Genomic DNA, 19,487 nt, shown 5'->3' with positions numbered 1-19,487 from the left:
TGACTGCAGCGGCTACACAGCGGGCGTGCGGCACCTACCGCCCCCACTGGCCGGTACAGTTACGTCGTCACTGTCCGCACGTGCGCGTTCCAGGCCCCTCTCCTTGGCTGCCAGGTCACATCAATGGCATGCAAAGGTCACATTAACACTGGCTGGGCTCCTGGGCAGACCTCGTATGTTCAGACTCTAGATGCATATTATACATGGATGTGTGCGTAATATAGACAAAGTATATATGCACGTTATGTACTGTAATAGAGCCTTATATTTCCTATATATTATATGCCTTACCCCATTATATATGCATATAATACTCAAATCAAATGTATTTTTTTTCCTTCAAATGGTTTATTTGCTTAATACCACAAAATCTTGCTCTCAGGGGACCTGATGAATGTAGGGTACAGAAAATACTTATTGTAAAACAGCATTGGGATCGTGGAAGTTTATTCTCCTTGAGATTCTTGTACTTTGAAGCACTCGACGTGGTATAAAAAAGCACTGCCCACGCAAGTGCCCAGACCAAGTGACCACTGACCCCCAGATAGAACAGTTCAGCCGTGGGTGTCTGACGTGGGTTCCGTTTGCCGACACGTCAACCTCCCCCACCCCGGGCTCATGAGGCATTTCTGTGCTCTCTCTGCAGACCAGCAGTATTCGTGGCCGCCCGCTCCGCACTTCAATGAGGAAAGATACTCCCCTGCCCCCAGGAACATGAAAGGGCTGTCCGGGAGCCGGAACCCGCCCCCCCTGTGCTCGGGCCACACCTGCGGCCTGGCGCCCCCCGAGGACTGCGAGCACCTGCACCGCGGGCCGGGTGTGCGGCAGCCCTACCTGCTCAGCCCCGCGGACGGCTGCCCGCTGGACCGCCGCCGCTGCTCGCCCCGCAGCTCCGTGCACTCCGAGTGCGCGGTGCTGCCTCTGGTGCTGGCCGACCACGTGTCCAGCAGCACCTTCCCCAGGATGCACTGCAGCTCCCACTACGACGCCAGGGACGACTGCGCTGTGGCCCACGCCAGCGCAAAGGCCAACCGCATCCCCGCCAACCTCCTGGACCAGTTTGAGAAGCAGCTGCCGCTGCACAGGGACGGCTTCCACACGCTGCAGTACCAGAGGACTTCCTCCGCCAACGAGCCGCGCGGCGAGAGCCCCGGGCGCATCCGGCACCTCGTGCACTCAGTGCAGAAGCTCTTCACCAAGTCCCACTCCCTGGAGGGCTCCTCCAAGGGCAACATCAACGGGGCGAGGGGCGACGGCCGGGGCGAGGACCACCACGGCCACCACCCCAAGCACAGCAAGCGGAGTAAAAGCAAGGACCGGAAGCCTGAGAGCAAGCACAGGTCGGGCCTGAGCAGCTGGTGGAGCTCCGACGACAACCTGGACAGCGACAGCACCTGCCGGGCCTCCAGCGTGGTCAACAGGCACCTGGCGGACCACGCCCCCCACTGCTACCCGGAGCCGCTGCCGGGGCCCTTCGGGGACCTGTCCCTGAAGACGTCCAAAAGCAACAACGACGTCAAGTGCTCCGCCTGCGAGGGCCTGGCCATGACGCCAGACGCCAAGTACATGAAGCGCAGCTCCTGGTCCACGCTGACTGTGAGCCAGGCCAAGGAGGCCTACCGCAAGAGCTCCCTGAACCTGGACAAGCCCCCGGCGCCCCCGGAGATCAGGCCGCCCCTGCGGCCGTGCCACTACCTCCAGGTAAGGAGCCCGGGGGCGGGGGCCACGTGCCCGGCGGTCTTCGCGGCACCCTCGGGGGGCCGCCCTCGAACACACACGGGGGACCCGTCCCTGGAGGGCCCTTGGGCTGCAGAGCCGGCAGCGGGTCAGGTCCGCCCGCAGCAACGCTTCCTGGTCCAGAGGCGGCCGGCGCAGCCTGGGGAAGGGGCCTGCGGCGCAGGGAAGTTCCCGGATCCCCGCGACGGCAGCGTTGTGGGTGCGATTCCGGGAAGGGCCCCTCCCGTCCCTCTGGGCCCACATTGAGTGTGTCTGCTGGAGGCCAGCGCGGGTGGGGGGCCGCAGTGGCAAGAGGCGGCGGACCGTGGCGCCCTCTGCTTCCCGTGACGCCCTCTGCTTCCCGTGACGCCCTCTCACCCGCCTCCAGCCCCGCCAGCCCGGGGCGTGAGGGGCCGTGGTGGCCTCTGGAGGCGCCCCTGGGTGCTTCCGGGAGCGCCCGGCCCAGCGGCCGCGCCGGGAGCAGGGCGGGGGTGGGGGGCCAGGCGTTCGTCTCTGACACGCGAGTTCCTCGCGCTCCGTGGCTCGCGCTCGCGCGCCCGCCTGAGTGCAGTCCCGGCAGCCGGGCCTCTGGTGAGCGGGCCCCTCAGGGGTCGGGGGCCAGCACTGCGGCGACTGCCACTGCCGTCCGGGCCCATCCGCCAGACCCCTGGTCCTGTGTGAAAGGCGGCGCTAGAGCCGCGTTGCGTTCGCAGGCAGGGTTTTCCAGAGGCAAACGGGTGGGGGGTGACGTTTTTACAGCAGAGTAAAAGAGGCGAGTTTTGCGTGCGGCTGACAAGCTGTGACCCTGTGCAGACATGAAAGGACCCCCTGAACGTGCCACAGGGGAGGACACCAGGCTTCTCATGGTCCCTGTCAGAGGCGCGGACCTCTGGCTCCTCTGCCTGTCACCGGGAGTCTCCAGCGACCCCTGGAGGTGTGAAGGTGGCGCTGCAGCCCTGGGCATCCCCACCGGCCGCAGCGGCTCTGCCGCCTCCCACCAAAAGCCCCTCTGCCTGCTCCCCACTCTCCCTGTGGAACTCCCTCTCCTTGGCCCTCCAGCCGCCCTTCCTGACGTTTTAATTAGAGAAAACACTGACCCTGAAAAACGGTAAGATTGTCAGGTCACGGGCCGCCTGTGCTGGGCACACAGCTTCAGAACCTGCCAGCACGTGGCCACACCCGCGTCTCCGGGACACTCACACCTGCCTGTGCCGGGCCTCTGAGGCAGGTCCCATGGAGTCCAGTGACTGTTCCGTGCCTGCCGGTCGGGAGCCACCCGGCGGTCAGGGCTCTTCCTCTGGCGTCGTGCCTGTAACGCCGTCACCACACACTGAAGGGGACACCAGCTCTGAGGGCCGCGGACCCGCAGGCCACGTTTGGGAGCCGGCCAGTCCGCCGATGCGTCTTGCGTCTCGTGCCGCCCACGCTGGCCGCCCCGCAGCATCACCCGCCCTGCAGCTCCCATGCCCGGGGTTTCTCAGTGGTCGCTGTGAGGTCACGAAATGTGTTGCCTTGTGGACACCCTCCTCCGCCCCAGTAGGTGCCAGGGGTGGGTGGGGCTCCAAGGTGCGGGCAAGAGGGCCGGCTGGGCTGCAGCCCTGCCCAACACGTCCCCAGGCGTCAGAATGCTCGGCCCGCCCATAGTAGTGTGCAGAAAACGTCCCTCCCTCCCTCGGTGTCAGCGTGAGGCCGCCTGCCCCTGGGTGCGGCTCGGCAGCTTCTGCCCTAACATCTGTCCTCGTGATGACCGCTGGCCCGCGAGCCCCCGAGCGTGCTCACGTCTCTCCGGTGCTATGCCCCCACCGCCCACAGCCCGGTGCCCAGGTGCGCTGAGCTGGGCGAGAACATCGTCTACTGAGAAGGCCCCTCAGGTCCTACGGAATTTGCAGGGAGCCCTCCAGGCTCCATGGATTCCTGACACGTCTGTGTAGTTGCTTATGAAGCGTTCCTGCCCATACGGCGGCTGGCGTGTAGACATACCAGAGCGTCCTGCTTGTGACGAAGGCATGAAACATCTCCTCAATCATGTCGAAACGAAACGCACGGGCAGGAGAGCCGCACGCCATGTCCGTTTCCTTACGCGACGTGTCCAGGCCTGAGTGCGACAAACAAGAGGAACGTAGCTTTTGACTAAGAGCGCGACCTTTCACACACAGGTGCCGGGCACCGCGGCAGGCGCGCGTGGAGCGGGGAGTCCGCCGCCTGGCCCCAGGTGAGGCGCCCCCTCGGCAGGTGAGGCGTCGGGGTGGCCGGTTCTCAGCGGTGGGCTCTCCAGAGACGGTACCTGTTCTCAGTCAAGCGCTACCTCAGACAGAGCCCCCCCGCCCTTGAGCCGCGTGGTTAGCCGCCTCCCTGGAAACGTCGGTGTTCATTAAAACCAAGGGGGGAACAACAGCTTGGTGTACGTATAGAGGAGAGTTGGGCCTGAGGCTCAGGCAGGCACAGACAGAAAACACGCAGAATCCCACGCCACACGGAGCAGGTGCCGCAACTTCTCGGACTCCCCCAGACCGGTCCCGTGGGCGCCGGACACTGCGTCCGCACAGCCTGTGGCAGCCATGACTGGCCCAGAGGGGCTCCAGGCCTGCCCCCCGGCGTCCCCGCTGGCACGTGGGGGTTTCCTGTAAGGTCGGGCAGCTCAGAGGCCAGCGCCTTGCTCTGGGGGTCCCCTGGCGATGGTGGCGGGCTGCGCGCGTGAAACAGTGCGTGGAGCCAGTGAGGAGGGCCGTTCCTCGGGGAAGCGCAGCGCGTGGCGGCGGTGGTCTCCCTCGGTCACCAGGAGACCTGGCCCTTCCCCCCGGTGCCCGTGCACCTGCTTGAAAGCAAGGTATCTCGCACGGGGCGGAGCCGAGGCGCCCCGGGGGCCAGAAGCAGAAGACGCCGGCTGTGCACGTTGTGAGCCTCAGGAAGACGGCAGCTCAGAAATGGTGGCTGCCCTGTCACTCAGCCGGGGGTCACGAGGCCGTTCCCTAGCGTGGGACGCAGCGTGTTCTCTGCACCGGGCGCTGGGGGGATTTGCCCACTCATCGCCGGCTGGCCGCTCGGCGTCACCAGGGCCCTCTGCAGGCCCTGTGACAGTCCCTGCATGCGCTCTGGAATCGCGTCCATAGTCTGTCCCCAACTCTGGTTGACACTCCTTCTGTACCGACGCTGCTGCTGTCGAAGATGCGATACTGGCTTCTGAAATCAGACACAGAAAAACACAGGCTGCTGGTCAACCATTCTCACTTTGTTTCTTATGGAAACACATTTTTAATTCACAGAAATTGTGCAAGTGGCCGGCGGGACGTCTCTCTCCTGGCAGGCGGCCTTCAGCCCCCTGCCCCTCCGCCCCGCTTCCTCCCTGGGATGCCCAGCCGCCTCCTCCCAGCGCAGGGACAGAGCCGGGGCCGTTGCCGCTTCGGCCGCACCTCCCTGCTGCTCAGACTCAGATGAGTCCGGACCCCAGGCCCCCACTTGTGAGGAGCCCCCACCAGGCTACTGGCTTCTGTCTGCAGCTTCCGGGGACCTCCCCCTGCTCCGCCTGCTTCTGCTGATGAAACCGTAATTCCCTGGGTGTTACGTCTGTCTCCTCTCCTGAAACGATTGCCCTTGCAGGCGGGCTTTCTTAAATTGGAAGTGTTTATTTTATATCACAAATTCATGGTCCATGTAGAAAATTTAGGAAATGTTACGTAGGAAGAGAAATAATCGGGGCCCATGGTGCTGTCTCTCCTGCTGACCCACGGCCTCCCCGCTGCACCGCGTGCACAGGGCAGCCGGATCTGCTTTTGAGTGTTAGAAATGCCAGTGCTGTCGGCCTGAAATCACCCCCTGCTTGTGAGCTCCCCCACCCTGCACATGTGTCTCCGGCACCATGGCTGTCCGGGCGGAACGGCATCCACTGTGCAGCCGGGGTTCACGTTGGAAACCGCCCCCCGCGGAGCATTGCCAGTGCCCCCTCCTCTGGCCCTGAGGCGGCGTTCAGCGGTCGGACCCTGGGGTCCGGGGACACCTGCAGGGTGACGTGGCCTGGCCGCGGCCCCGCACAGTCGGCAGTCGGTGGCTCGGTTCACCGAGCCGCTTGCGAGGGGATGGGACACTGCTCCCTCCTCCTTCAGGCTTAGGGACCTGGCGCGGGGACCACCAGGGGACCACCAAGTGTCGGGGTTTATACCTCCTCCCTGCCGGGCACCCTCGCAACATGGACGCTTCCTCCCCCTGGCGTTGGTCCCTCCTCCTCCCCCTCCACAGGGCGACGCTTTTGTCCTCCCGCGCTCTCGTGGTCTCGGTCCCATGGCGCCGGAGGGACACCGCTGTGAATGTCCTTGTCAGGCTGGGGTGACGGGGCCCCTCGTTCCGCAGTCCTGACCTGCTCTCCCTTCCCCCACACCCCGGCCCTTGCAGGGTCTCCGCGGCAGCGCAGCCCGCGGCCCCCATCTGGGCTTTGGGGCTTGGACAGGGGCCGGCTGTGGCGACGGGATCAAGGAGGACTTGTCCCCAGAACAGCCGCGACAGGGCCCTCGGGGACAGGCTGACCCGGTGTGTCCGTTCTCTCCCAGGTGCCGCAGGACGCGTGGGCAGGGTGCCCGGTCGGGGGCAAGGACGAGATCCCCTGCCGGAGGATGCGGAGCGGCAGCTACATCAAAGCCATGGGCGACGAGGACAGCGGGGAGTCCGACTCCAGCCCCAAAACGTCCCCGACGGCGGCCCTGCGGCCGGAGCCCCTGCTCACGTCGCTGGCAGGCCTGCGCACGTAAGGCCCCCCGCGCCGAGCCCCGCCCGCGCCTCGCGCCTCAGCCCCCCCGGGCCTGCGGTCCCCACTGAAGGTGGTCTCTGAGGTGGAGGCACTAGGCTCTGTGGCCCTCCGTGTGCAAGTCCTTTCAGAAAAAGCCAGGCCTCGGGTTGTTCGCTGGGCGCTCACGAAGGAGCTAACGCGGGTGGGGTCTGCGTCGGACGTTAACTCGAAAGCAACTGCCACAGCCAGCGAGGTCCCCCGAGGTCTTCTCAGATGGACCCCGTAGTTTTCTCAGGAGCTCACCTGGGAGTGTGTGGGTGTGCACACGTGTGGGTGTGCACACGCGTGGGTGTAAGGGGTGTGTGAGAATCACAGGGGGACTTCTTTTTCACTCTAACTTCATAAGTGAATTTGTAGGCAACCACTTTCATACTGGGTGAGGGCAGGAAATGGAGGCGTTTTGCTGCACATGCTATTACATTATTGATAAGTGTCCGCAGTGGAGAAAACCGTTCAGCGACGCGTCTGCCCTTGCTCTCGGCAGCCACGCTGGGGGTGCGCCCGGTCCCGGCAGCGTGGTTTGGGTACGTGGGGAGAACCGCGCAGGCCCGGTCGGGGCGGTCAGCCGTCCTGAGTGAAGGCCAGCGGTGGGGCGAGCTAGCCTGCCGGGGTTTGCCAACGCTGCCCCCGAGCTGTGCGTCCTGACACTTGGAGGAGGTCGTCCAGGCCTTGTTTTGGAGACACGCCCCCCCCGCGCCCAGGGCACCGAGTAACGAGCCAAACGTTGGTGGGACTTCCACAGTCCTCATTTGACATTCGCTTCCGGGAGGAAAAATAACTTTGAATTGAAACCAGAGTCAAAATTGGGAGTTTAACTGGCGTGAACCGCGTCTTTATTACCGAGCTCCGTTCAACCGCCCAGCGACTGTGCAGCTGACCGGAGGGGTGCGGCCAACACCCCGTCTCCCTCCGCAGCGTGTGCCGGGCTCGGGGGCCAGACGCTGGGCAGGGAGCAACGGGCACAGAGCCGAGGCCCCGCCCCACACGCGCGCGCATGTAGGGGACGTGGGGACACAGCCTGTGGGCAAGGAGACCGCTGGGAGCAGCGACTGCAGGGCTGCATCAGGGTCTGTACGGCGTGTGGGGCACCCCGCCACCCCGCCACCCCGCAGTCAGGGGAGGGACCCGACATCAGCCCGCCTGCTGTTTGGGGACCTGAGACACGGGGCGGCAGCACGATGCGCGTGGGGCCGAGCCGGCCTGGGGTCCGTGCCTCCGGCCGGGTGGTCAGGTCGGCGTGAACCTCCTTCTCGTTCGGGAAGTGTGTGACCCCCCGCGGCCGCAGAGGAGACAGAGGACGCCGGCGGAGGGCGGCGTGCGGGAGGGGCCGGCGCTGGCGAGGTCCTCGTCCTCCTGCCTCGCCTGGCAACCCCCAGACGCGAGCGCGCGTGCCCCGCGCCCGCCACGGGCTCCTTGCCCGCAGCACCGAGGTCCCCTCCTTCCTCGCAGTGAGAGGCCGGCCTGGGCCTCGTCTCCAGGACGGCCCAGGCTCCCGCCCCCAAGCCCAGGGCGACGGGGTTCAGATTGATGCTCAGAAACCCATCCCTGCCAAGAGCACGAAAACACCCCCAACACCCACGGACTTTGCTTTCCTCCACGTGGATTCTAACTCATGCTGTTCTGCACGACGTCGCCTCCTTTCCCTTAAAACTCAGTCAGAAGCTGAACTCTGAAGCAAGTCGAATGGCAGAAGAAAGATTTTTAGAAAGACGCTGGCTCTTTCGCTACATCCTTCAGAACATCGAGTTCTGGTAACACTTAACATCCCTCGCAGCGTGACCGGTCAGGACGAGGGCGGTCTCTGTCCCTGTCCTGGGCGCCCGGGGGCACTTGCAACACAAACAGCCCACCTTGCTGGGTCAGCGCCCTTGGGGGGCCGCCGAGCACCAAAAGCAGCGCTTCCAGGGCACGTGTGCCCTGTGGCCCAGGCGGGGGCCGGTCTGCCTGCCTCTCTCTCCCTAAGTACAGTCCCTTATTGTGGCCTCTGTCGTTTGGCTTCGTTGGAAGAACAAATTATAAGGAAAGACGTTAGCAAATGGCCTGGAAAAAATAAACATCCGAAATGCTGAATGTCAGGGTTTAAATCAACCTCCTTTTTCCCGGTTGCACGCAGCGGTTCCCGGTGTGAGTGCTGGAAGGAAGGCCGGTTAGAAGGCCGGCCCCCGGCCCCACCCCGCTGCTCACAGGCTCTGGGGCAGAGCCGGCAGTGCCGGCAGGTTCCCTGAGGACACAGTGGCTGCAGGAGTCCCAGGGACACCTTGAGCATCGGGAGGTGGCGCAGCCGCGAGGAGGCTCCGTGAGCCTGTCGTGGCCTCAGGGACAGGCCGAGAAGGGATGGGGGCCCCGGACAGTGCCCCCCGTGCGGTCCGAGGTTGACCGGGTTTCCACTGGAGCACGAGACGGGACAAGCAGGCCTCCGTCTCCCGAACTCAGGGCTGGGAGGACACTTTGGTCTAAAACACTGAAACCGGGCGATTAATCTGAGTTTATGTAAAACATGCGCTGAAGACATCGGGGTGATGCCCGTGTGCTCAGAGGAACACAGCACGCGTGTGCCCCCACGTGTGTCCTCACTCTGTGTAGAATATTCCACCCCCGTGGGACCCAGCGACACTCAGCCCCCGGTCACGCCGGGTCCGCCTGATGAGGACAGACAGACGCCGTGCGTGTGGTCGCACAGTCAGTGCAGAGAGAACGTCCCCTGTCCTCCCCCGTGTGGCCCGCGTGGCGCCTCCGGAGGGGGCGGCGGGTTTGCCTGGGTGTCCGGGTGTTTCCTGGGAAGTAGCCCGTGTTCTGTTCTGTGGGTCTGATCTCCCAGGGAGCAGAGGCCGCCGGGGGTCTGTGAGCCCGTGGCCCAGCCCGGAGCTCTGCCCCGTCGGCCGACGGGGGTGCAGGCAGGGCCCCGGGGGCTGTCTCCTCTCTGCAGTCGCTTTCCACTCCTGTCGCTTCCGAGGCAGGGCCTGGCGTCATCGAGGCGGTGACTCTAAGGCAGCGTCACGTGAAAGGGAAAAATGCTAAAAAAAAAAAAAAAAAGTTCTCGTGTCATTCTAGGGAACTTGTTAGGGTCACCTTTTAAAATTCCCTGAGCTGCCACCAAGTCTGTACCTGAAAATACATTTTCATCCTGACAACCGAGGGGAAGACCGAGAGGCTTAGAGGGGATTTCAGGATGATAGGGGTTCCTCGGGCAGGTTTCTAGCGAACAGCAGGGAGGACCCTGGACGGGGTCCCGCCAGGTGCTGCGTGGGGGCGGGGGGGTGGCCCCAACCAGTCTCAGTGTCTGGTTCTCTGTCCCCAGGTCTGTGAGTTTTCAGGATATCCAGCCTTCTTGGTCACTGCATTATAAAACGCTAAACCGCTGTAGTGAAAACAATTCTATTAAATGTAACAAGCGTGAAACTAGAGGACCAGGCCTCTTGGCTCTGCTCCTGGGACCCAGCAGCTAAGTTCTCAGGACTCGGGCGAAGGGGCTGGGGCTGGGGCTGAGGCAGCGGCAGCTGGCCTGGCCCCCAGCCCCGCACGGCCACTGCGCTGTGTGAGCCTGGGCCACGGTCGTGCCAACCGTGCCTCAGTCTCCCCGTGGGCGCGACGAGGGTGTGAATGGCCCCACCCAGTGGGATTCTCATGAAGATCAAATGGGTCAGCACAGTGCGGAATTCTCTCAGGTCGTCCAGGACGTGGTGTGTGCCCAGTGCCCACTGAGGTCTGTGTGTAAAAGAAGCGCGTATGTTATTACCTCTCTGCAACAGCAGCTTTCCTGTGAGTGGCAAGCGTGGCTTTGGAATAAAGAGGATGAGTGGGAGTTCGAATAAGCGTCTCACACGTAGGACCCAAATGTGCTCCGTCTCCCGGGAATGCCGCCGGAGGTCCTGTGCTCTGTGTCTGAGGCCGCCCTTTCCCCGCCGGGGCCCGGCCCGGGCTGCACACGGGACCCCAGCAGGGGGACCCGGCTTGGGTAACCCGAGGACGTGACGGGGGGGGGGGGGTGGCGGAAAACAAGGTATCAGAACTGGTTTGCAGAAACACTTGGGATGAAACCAGCGGTTTCAAGGCCAAGGAGAAGCACAGGAGAGAAGCAGAAAGTGACATTTTTCAAAGACAAAGGCAAGCCGAGTGTCACAGAGTCTGCACAGCTGCCGGAGGGCCCTGCACGCGGCGCCGCATTGGGCGCACACACAGGCACGTGCGGATGGGGGCCCTGGCCACACGCAGGGTCCCCGAGAGCCCTGCACGCGGCGGAGTCCTGGGTACCCCTGGCTTTGCGCTGCTCCCGTGGACGGTCCGTGTGGGACAACCAGGCGGCCACGCGGGGGCGTGTGCTCCCCATCCCCCAGCCGCCGCCCCGGGGCCCACAGAGGTGCAGAGGGCCGGCCACCCCTGCTGGTGTGGGTGCAGGACCCAACCTGAAGCCAGAGGACGGCGCACAGAGAGCGGTCCCGCCTCTCAGGGCGGCGCTGGCTGAAAGCCGCCGCCTCCCCGTTCCCTTTTCTCCGCGCGGAGGGAAGGTGGGTGGCTAGACTCTGTGAGAGGCCCGGCTTTAACACAAGTTGTCGCGATGCTACACACTGCGCTCTGTTAATATATAAAACACATTACTGAAAGCTTTCACGGAATAAGTGACTCCGAATCTGTAACAACCGGGCTCGACTTACTCAGGACGCGCAATTGAGTCCAGGTTTTCCTCTGCTGCCCCGTTTTTGAAGAAGTCACAGAAGGAACAAGCTCCATCAAGGGTTTGCTGAGGCAGCGCGGGACACGCCAGCGGCCAGCTGAGGGCTGCGACCCTGCAGCGTGGGGCCTGCGCGCCTGTTTGCTCCCAGGCCTGCACGGCGACCTGACCTAGCGCGTCCGTTGCAGGAAGATTGTGTGCGGATCGTGACGGGTCCCACGTGCCCAAGGTTTAAGCTAAGCTGACCCTCCAGCTGCCTGGCTTCCCCATACGTTCGTCATTTTTCTAAATCGCCCGACGGGAAGCCAGAGCGAATCAATTTTTAAGGGAGTTCGGGAGGGAGCGGGGCAATGGTGATGCGGTGGGTTGGGTTTCGCAGCCTGCCCGTCGGCCGGACGGCTTCACCGGGACAGCGGCGCCCGAGTTGCAACGGCGGGGGGAGCAGGCCGCCCGCTTGCCCTTCTGTTTCTCTGAGAGGGTGAAGCTGCCAGAGGCTGACCTGCTCTTACAAGATTTCCATGGTTTCTGGCTTCAGCTCAAGAGCCCGGTTCTTTTTTTGGTACTTTCTTGAAAATGTGGGCGGGATCCTAATTTCCTGCCTTTCCATCAAATGTCAGGATTCAAAGGGATTTTATTAATAGCCTCCCCTGTTGTTTCCAACAAAGTTCACATCCATAAACGTCACCTTTGGGATCATCTCCGGGAGGCAAAGGTGTCTGCCCGCAAATGAGCGCAGGCTAGAAATGGGAAGCAGCTTCCCAGCATTCGTTCACACGATCCCTGGGCCCCCTGCCCCCTCCGGCACCGCTCACGGAACGTCTCTCCCCTCACCTCTGTCCTTGCAGCCAGAGCTACCTGCCCGCTGCCAGTGATGGGCCTGCCGGCCACAGCCTAGACCTCGCTGCCAACTACAGCTCCCCGAAGTTCCGCTCCCGGAACCAGAGCTACATGAGGGCGGTCAGCACGCTGAGCCAGGCCAGCTGTGTGAGCCAGGTGGGGACTCCTTTCTGCCCCTTGGCCCCTGGGTTTCATCTGCAAAGCTGTGTTATCCCAGATGTTGTCCTGCAGTGGGGGCGGGGGGGCGAGTCACAGGGATGGAAGCTCCAGGTCCGGGGTGGGGCCAGGACAGACGTGCAGTTGCCTTTCACTGATGACCAGCCTGGGAACTTTGTGACATTCCATGATCACTGAATTCCCAAAGTTTTAATTAAACATAGTCTTACCCCACTTTAACTGTCTTTTAAAAAAATAGCACTTGAAATCATGAGTTTCTCAGGCTGTCTCCCCTCACTGGGGAGGCGCCGTGGAGCAGGCTCCGGGCAGAGACCCGCCGAGGTCCCCGCGCCCCAAGCACGTCAGCCTGCGACGATCCCAAACCGCCTGGGCCCCTCGTCCCCTCGGGCTTCAGCCGCAGGTGCAGTGAGGCCGCAGCCGCCGCTGTCCTGGAACCACCGGCAGGCGCATCAGAGGCTGCTTCGTGTCCTGGACACGGCTGGTCCTCTGTCTGGCGCGCTCAGGGCCCCTTCTCCATCGGCCGCCTTTCTCAGGGCACTCAGGTGGTCAAACAGCACCCAGAACGTCATCGTCATCTCAGAATGACGAGCCCTAGAGGGTCCCAGCGCACAGTGGGTTTTCCTTGAGTGCGCTCTGCCCGCCGCACCCACAGCTCAGCGTCCGCAAGGCCACAGCTGCGGCTGGGTCTCCATAAGCTGGACGAACGCCCGCGTTCTCCACATCCCCACCGCACGCTTAGAGCAGCAGGCCTGCTGACCCTCTGCCCTTCCTGGGGACCAGGATGAGCTTGTTGCCGAGTGGGAGGTGAGTGTGCGCAGCAGCGGGGAGAGGCAGAGCGAAGGCGTCCCTGCCCTGCACGCGTCCTCTGCACCAGGTGCTGCGCTAGACCTTTAAACACGCTCTCTGTTGGTCATCGTCGCGGCCATCAGCCCCGCCTTGGGCTGGGCCTTGTGGGCCCCCGTGAGGCCAGTGGCCTCTCAGAACTGGCTGGGGCTCTCTTGTGAGAAATAACCCAGTAAGCTGTTTCCCGGGCTCAGCAGGTCACCATGTGATGTCAAACAGCCGAAAACGCAAGGCCACGGGAAGACGGGGGTGGGTCCGGCTCCCGTGGGCTGGGCCCTGACGCGGCTGGAGGGCCGGGCTGACCCCGCGCTGGCGTCGCTGTTGCCCGTTGCAGATGAGCGAGGCGGAGGTCAACGGGCAGTTCGAGTCGGTGTGCGAGTCCGTCTTCGGAGAAGTCGAATCGCAGGCCATGGACGCCCTGGACCTACCCGGGTGCTTCCGGACACGGAGCCACAGCTACCTCCGGGCCATTCAGGCCGGCTACGCCCAGGACGACGAGTGCGTCCCCGCGCTGAGGCCCTGCGCCGTCCCCTCCACCGTCCGACCCCCTGCAGGTGAGGCGCCCTTCCCCCGGCTCCTGGCGGAAACCACGCGCGTGCGCGTGCACCCTCCCCGCCCCCCGCACGGGTGGCGCGCCTTCACCGCAGGCAAGCGACAGGCACCCTGGGTGCTGGGCGACTTCCCCAAATGGCACGTGTCACGTTGTCCTGTTGGCCAATGGCGTTTTGAAACACTTCACTCACAGAGGACCTTCCTTCTTTTCAAATGAAATCTGTAACGGGCGAGGTTTTGGAAAGCGGTCCCGTCGGACTTTTGTCTGTCTGGTGGTGTGTGGGGGAAAGCGGGGGCCGGCGTTTGGAAAGCGACTGCTTTCTGAGCGTCCAAGGGAGCCGGCTGCAGGGAAGGGCCCACTTGCAGAGCCCCCCCAGCGCCTCCCAGGCTGCGTCCAGCCGAGTCCCGCGCGCTCGGGAGGCGCAGCTCTGACCGTGGTGCATCGCTGCGAGCAGGTCGATCGTGGTTGTAAGTCCTCTGCGCGTATTTGGGCTGCAGATTCAGCATCACCGTTTCCTTCGGCGTTTGTGGAAGCCACATCCACCCCACCGAAAAGTCACCCCGTGAAATAGCGTGGCCTGGAACCCTCTGCACAGCTTTTATTTTTACGTAGCACAGTGGACGCACGCTGCTGGGCGCGTGGAGAGGGAGTGTGGAGCGGGCGGTAGAACTCAGCGAAGCTGCGCCGCACCCCCGGGAGTGGGCTGTGCCGAGGGTTGTGCTGGCAGGTCAAGGAGTTGAGGGCTGTGCTGGGGAGCCCAGGGAAGAGCGGTGTTTGCGGCGTCTGGCACTGGGAGCCGGAGTGGGGAAAGGGGCCCGGTGAGGTCCCAGGAGGGCCAGACCCGCAGCAGGAATGGGGCTTCTCGTTTGCCCACTAAAGGCGTTAGCAAGATCTGGGGGAGGTTGCCCGGAATTACAAACTGCAGGACTAGTGCCACCGGGAAAGCCCGCGCCGACCGGCGCTTTGAGAGGACGCTCCCGGGGGCCGCCCACCGGCGGTGGAGTGGCCGGGGCGCACACCCCACCCGGCACCGCGTGCCTCCGAGGTCTTGGCCTGTGAGCATTTCTGGGGCGTCCAATAGAAGGGGGAGCTGTGACTGACTCATCAGGGAGGACTAACAGCTGGTTTCCAAAGAGGTCGTGGAGCTCGGCGATTGTCCTCTGTTCTCGGCTCTGAGGGGAGACCTGAGACCCTGACACGGAGCCGCAAGGCGCTGGTGGTGGGAGCTCTGCTCCGAAGTGCAGCGCAGCGGGGTGCGGGGGGCCGTGCCCGGTGGCGTCTGCAGGGCTGTGACGGTCACCCCGGGCCATGGGGTGGGGGGGGGGGGGGGGGGGGGCCCAGCCTCTGCTGCCCCAAGCTGCCCCGTTCCTCTGGCTTCCTCCCACCTGTGCCCTTTGTGGGAAAGAGAGGTAAGAAATGAGCAGGTAGAAACTTAGGGAGGTGATGAGCTTTCCCATTGTTGAGTTAAGGAAAAAACACCGAGAGGCGGTTACCAGTGTGTTCGCCGTCATTTGCTGGGTGTCAGTTGCGAGCAAGGGACAGCTGAGCCCTGTCGTGGTTGTCAGAAATGCCGCGATGCACCAGTCTCCTAGTGGGGCACAACTTGCTTGTTTTGGAGCTGCCATGATAGGGACACTAAAAATAGGGCAGATTTCGTGGAGAGACCGCAAGAAGCAGCGTAGAACTGAGACCGAAACCCTAATTCGTGAACAGGCCGTTTTGCCCCCAGTGCCATCCCCACTGTGGCGCCCGAGACGGGACAGGAGTCCTCTCCCTTCCGCGTCGCTGGGGGTGGTTGGGCTCGTTATCGAGTCCAAATTCCCTCCAAACTATTGAGTTTGAGTTCGAGGAAGAGAGGCCTAAGAGTCTGTAGAGAGAAGAAGGGGAACCGCCGGGGGCGGGGGGGAGGACCTAGCAGCAGCAGGGGCACCGTGAACCCCTGTCCCGCCCCGTCTGTCAGGCGTGTGCGACCCTGCTGCCCTAAGTGGAATCGAGGTGGCAGGCGACAGCCAGAGTCTGGGAGCACGAGTGTGAAAAGCACCCGAGAAGCAGCAAACCCCCGCCTGGAAAAGCGGAGACGCCCGGCGTGGAGGGGCGCGCCGCCGCTGAGCTCCCGGTCCGGCGCGGACCTCCCGTGAGTCCGCGTTAAAATACTCGGGCAGTCGGCTGCTCAGCTACCGTTCACTAGCCATCGTTTGTCGCTGTGTCCACATAGAGAGAGGTTATTTTGACAGATTGCTTTTGTTTGTGGTTCTAAAACTGTCTCTTGAAAATAACTCCAAGAAGTTGTCAAAACGCATTCCTCGTGATTATTTTCAAAATGGGATTTATTTAAATATTTCTTTCTTCATGCTGGAGAAATAAGTTAGCGTTGCTGGGCCGCCTCACCTTGTATAAAATGCAAGTATGTAATTTTAATATTCACCCGGTGATCGTTGGATATTAGAACACGTGCGTGGGCGGTTTGTTAAGAATTTGGAAATGTGCATTAAGCACGGATTTCGAACACCCCCAGCTGACGGACGCTTCTGGTGGACGCCGCTCAGCCCCCAAAGGCCGCGGTGACTCAGCCAAAACAGCCTCTTCTCACGGTGTCTGCGGGGACTCAGCCAGGCCTGGGTCACTGCTCGGCAGTGGGACCCACCCCCACTGTGCCCTTCATTATGAAAAGCGCTAGTATTGACTAGTGTCCTCTCTTTAGACAAAGTGGTTTTGAAAACACCTAATCCTCATTTCACACATGGGCTCTCTCTCCCCAGGGGAGCGGCTTGTCAGGTAGATTTACTTGTCTGAGGACACACGCCACCCAATTTCTCAAGGGAGGGAGTGTTATTGATATCACGGAGGGAAAATGCTAGAAAATTAGATTATAATGATTTTTCTCAGGGCCAGAAACTTTCTGAGCATAAGTCACCACCAACTGGAGAAACCCTTAAAACCAAGAGGAGCCGCTGCGAGGCCTGCCGGGGGGCGGCCGGGCGGCCCTCTGCCTCTCGCTGCTCCGGGTCTGGGTGACCGTCGGGCAGGGCACGTGGTCATTTGCAGGTTCCAGGGTCGCCTGAGGGTCCTCACCCGAGGCCCCCGGGGCAGGACCCTCACCTGGTCCTGTGTCCCAGGCCCTGACTCTGAGCCCCCCGCCCCCTTGCCAGGGCCCTGGAGACACCGGCCAGGAGCCTTGACGGCAGGCAAGGCTTAGTCCTCTTCTCCCGTCGCTCGCTGTCTGGACCGGGGCAGTGCCGCCTGCCGACGCGTCCCCGAGGGGGCTGCTGGGCGCGAGGGGCGCACAGACCCTCTGCGCTCCTCTCCGTCGGGGCGTGAGGCGCAAATCTGAAAGCTTAGAAAGAAGGGGAAGGGGCCCTGTCTTACGTACATGATCACCCACCCGACGCTCCCGGCCCCTCGGCCCCTCGGCCCCTCGGCCGGTGTCGCAGCCTCTACACTTCGCGTCAGAAGCGTTTTGAGAAGGGCCACCATGAGGAGGCCGCAGCCGCGAGCTCATTTGCCTGATCACGCCCCCTCCTCCCTCCTGAGAACCAGCTTGGCTCTCCCCCTGGCTCTCCCTGCACTAACCGGCAGGTGTGGAATTTAGAGGCCATGGGGGTTTTATAAAGTGACTGGGGGCTGCCTGCCTGCCGCGCTGGACCCGCAGCGCAGGCCGAAGGGCGGGCCGGGTGCCGTCTGCACCGCGGTTCTCTTCGCAGCGTTGGGCCGCAGCCGCGTGTGGGGTCCGTCCGGAGTCCGGCGTGTCTGTCCTCTTGGGGCCTAATGGACACTTAGCAGCAGGTGTGGCTCGTGGCCCCCCACTCCCACCCCCGAGAATGGGAGCTCCAGGACCTGCCGCGTCCTCGGCGCCTAGGATGGGGCTTGGCAGGTGGTAGACGCTCCAGAAGCCCTTGCTGAGCATGTAAATGGCGACAATAACAGATGAACAATTGAATCAAAAGGATTCTCCCTCCCAACGGCCCGAAGATGTGCTTGTTGTCCTTCTGGGACAAGTTTTCTGTGTGGAGAGGAGGGGACAAAGCGTGTCGAGTCACATCAGCAGCCCCCCTCCCCACGCGCTGCAGGGCACGGGGAGCCCTTGGGGGCGCGTGAGCCCCTGAACCCGCCCCCCGGGGCAGCCTGCAGGATTCCTGTGCTGCTCTCTCCAGCCAGCCCAGGCTCAGGGCATTGTTAGCAAAGAGTGGGTGTCAGCTGGCCAACCCCAGTGTCTCTGAAAAGGACAGTAATTGCCACTTCGGTCCTCGCCACGTTTCCGCCCCAGGCTGTGCTGCGGGGCGCGCCAGCCTCCCTCCGCCTGGGCGCAGTGGCCCAGAGGCGCCGAGGGCCGCGGGCATGGGGTGGTGCCATTCCCTGTAAGGGTTTGGGGCCGACGCTGCTGAGTGACAAGGACAGAGCAGGGGTCCCAAGAGCAGTTGCTAAGAGCAGAACGCCCCACGGCCCAGGTTTGCAGGCCATGGGTTCCTCGTGCTGGGTCTGAGCTTCGCTGGGAGGCAGCGGGCGGACCCCTTCTGCAGAGGTTGCAGGCGCCGAGGCCCCCACCTCCTAGGGGCGTGGCCACAGGGGTCACCCCGCACCCAGGCAGGACCGCCCCCGCCTGCCCCGCCACCGCGCGGCCTCTGGCTCCCTGGCTCCCTGTCTGCAGGCAGCGAGGTGCCGTCTGTGCTCTGCCCAGCCAGCGGGGCTGCCCGGGTGCGGCGGAAGGCAGCCCTGAGGGCTCCCTGGCTGTGACGCACGCGAGGGGGAGGTCTGAGCGCCGGTCCCCATCTCAGGGGGCCGAGGGCAGCGTCGTCCTCCTTCCTGTCACGGTCACCCGAGGGTGCGGCTGGGCCGTCCCCATCAGAGGCCAGGGGGCCCCTCCCTACTCTGTGAACCTAAACACATAATTCCGGTACAACTTGCACATAGGCTTCGTGCACCATTAAGCGGCTCAGAGGAAACGAAACGCCCACCTCGGTGGGAGTCGCAGGGCAAGCGCCGTGTCCTGTGTGGTTCGCAGCTTCTCCAAGAGCAGACGAACCCGTGTCACCTAGTTGCCACCCAGATGCGCCACTGCCACTGGTCTGCCCATGTTTCCACCAGAGAAAAATTATTCTTTCCAAAAGTGTGGTTCGTCTAAGTTTCAAACATCCCATATGCAGAGACCGGGGACCTCACTGTGTCCCGTGAGCAGCAGAGCGGGGAGGGGTGAAGCCACGCGTTCCCGGCGGCCCGTCACCTTGTGGACGTGGTCCGGCTGGGGCTGCGGGCCTGCTTCCCTCTGCGGGTCGCCCCCAGCTGCCACCTGGGCCGTGGGGCGTTCTGCTCTTAGCAGCTCTCAGGCCTCCTCACGTCGCCGGGAGGTGGCCCGTCCTCGGCTTTTCTGCAGAACGTCCGAGCTCTGGTTGTGTGATGGGCTTGCTTTATTGCGTGACGTGAGGACCGGAGCTGCCAGCGCTCTGGTCCGCCGGCAGGGTGCCTGATGCTCGCTGCGCCGCCGTTTCTTGCTAATGAACATGTTTGAAACAGATGTCGCTGCTGCTCACCCATCAGCGTTGACGCTGAACCTGGACAGCGCACGTCGTTCTTTGTGACTTGAGGGGCATTGCTGCACCCTCGCCATGGGATCCGATTTCTGGGTCCCATTTTATTGACGGTTATGTTTGGAGACTAACGTTAATTGAAGTGTCAAAATAGTCTTAATCTTTTACACTGAATCTTTTGCCTTCCAAGTCAGGTTTCTCCAATATCCAGTCTCTCGTTTAGACTTCCATGGGCCGATTACTGTAATTCCTTTTATGCCATTATCTTTGAAGTCCTAATTAAGAGAGCTCACTGGGTTTAAGTGTAGCTGATACATTCAAATAGAACTCGATGCCTGCCGTTCAAAATACATTTTGTCTTGATTACATATTTGTGCTTTATACGGTGGAAGG

General features: G+C 62.8%; 1 protein-coding gene across 1 annotated transcript in view; it reads left to right on the top strand.

Moving 5' to 3' along the window:
- DLGAP2 (DLG associated protein 2) overlaps positions 1 to 19,487 on the top strand; it is a 190,724-nt gene that overhangs the window by 145,670 nt on the left and 25,567 nt on the right. The window contains exons 10-13 of the mRNA XM_054565854.1: positions 647 to 1,701; positions 6,258 to 6,451; positions 12,008 to 12,155; positions 13,354 to 13,573. Coding sequence (XP_054421829.1) covers positions 647 to 1,701; positions 6,258 to 6,451; positions 12,008 to 12,155; positions 13,354 to 13,573 — 1,617 coding nt within the window. The remainder of the gene's footprint in view (positions 1 to 646; positions 1,702 to 6,257; positions 6,452 to 12,007; positions 12,156 to 13,353; positions 13,574 to 19,487) is intronic.

This window comes from Pteronotus mesoamericanus, unplaced genomic scaffold (genome assembly GCF_021234165.1).
Source record: "Pteronotus mesoamericanus isolate MK-2021 breed Mesoamerican mustached bat unplaced genomic scaffold, CSHL_Meso_final contig_169, whole genome shotgun sequence".
In the NCBI taxonomy this organism is placed as follows: Eukaryota; Metazoa; Chordata; class Mammalia; order Chiroptera; family Mormoopidae; genus Pteronotus; species Pteronotus mesoamericanus.
Note: the sequence above shows the minus strand (reverse complement) of the source record. Positions and strands in the feature narration are given on the sequence as shown.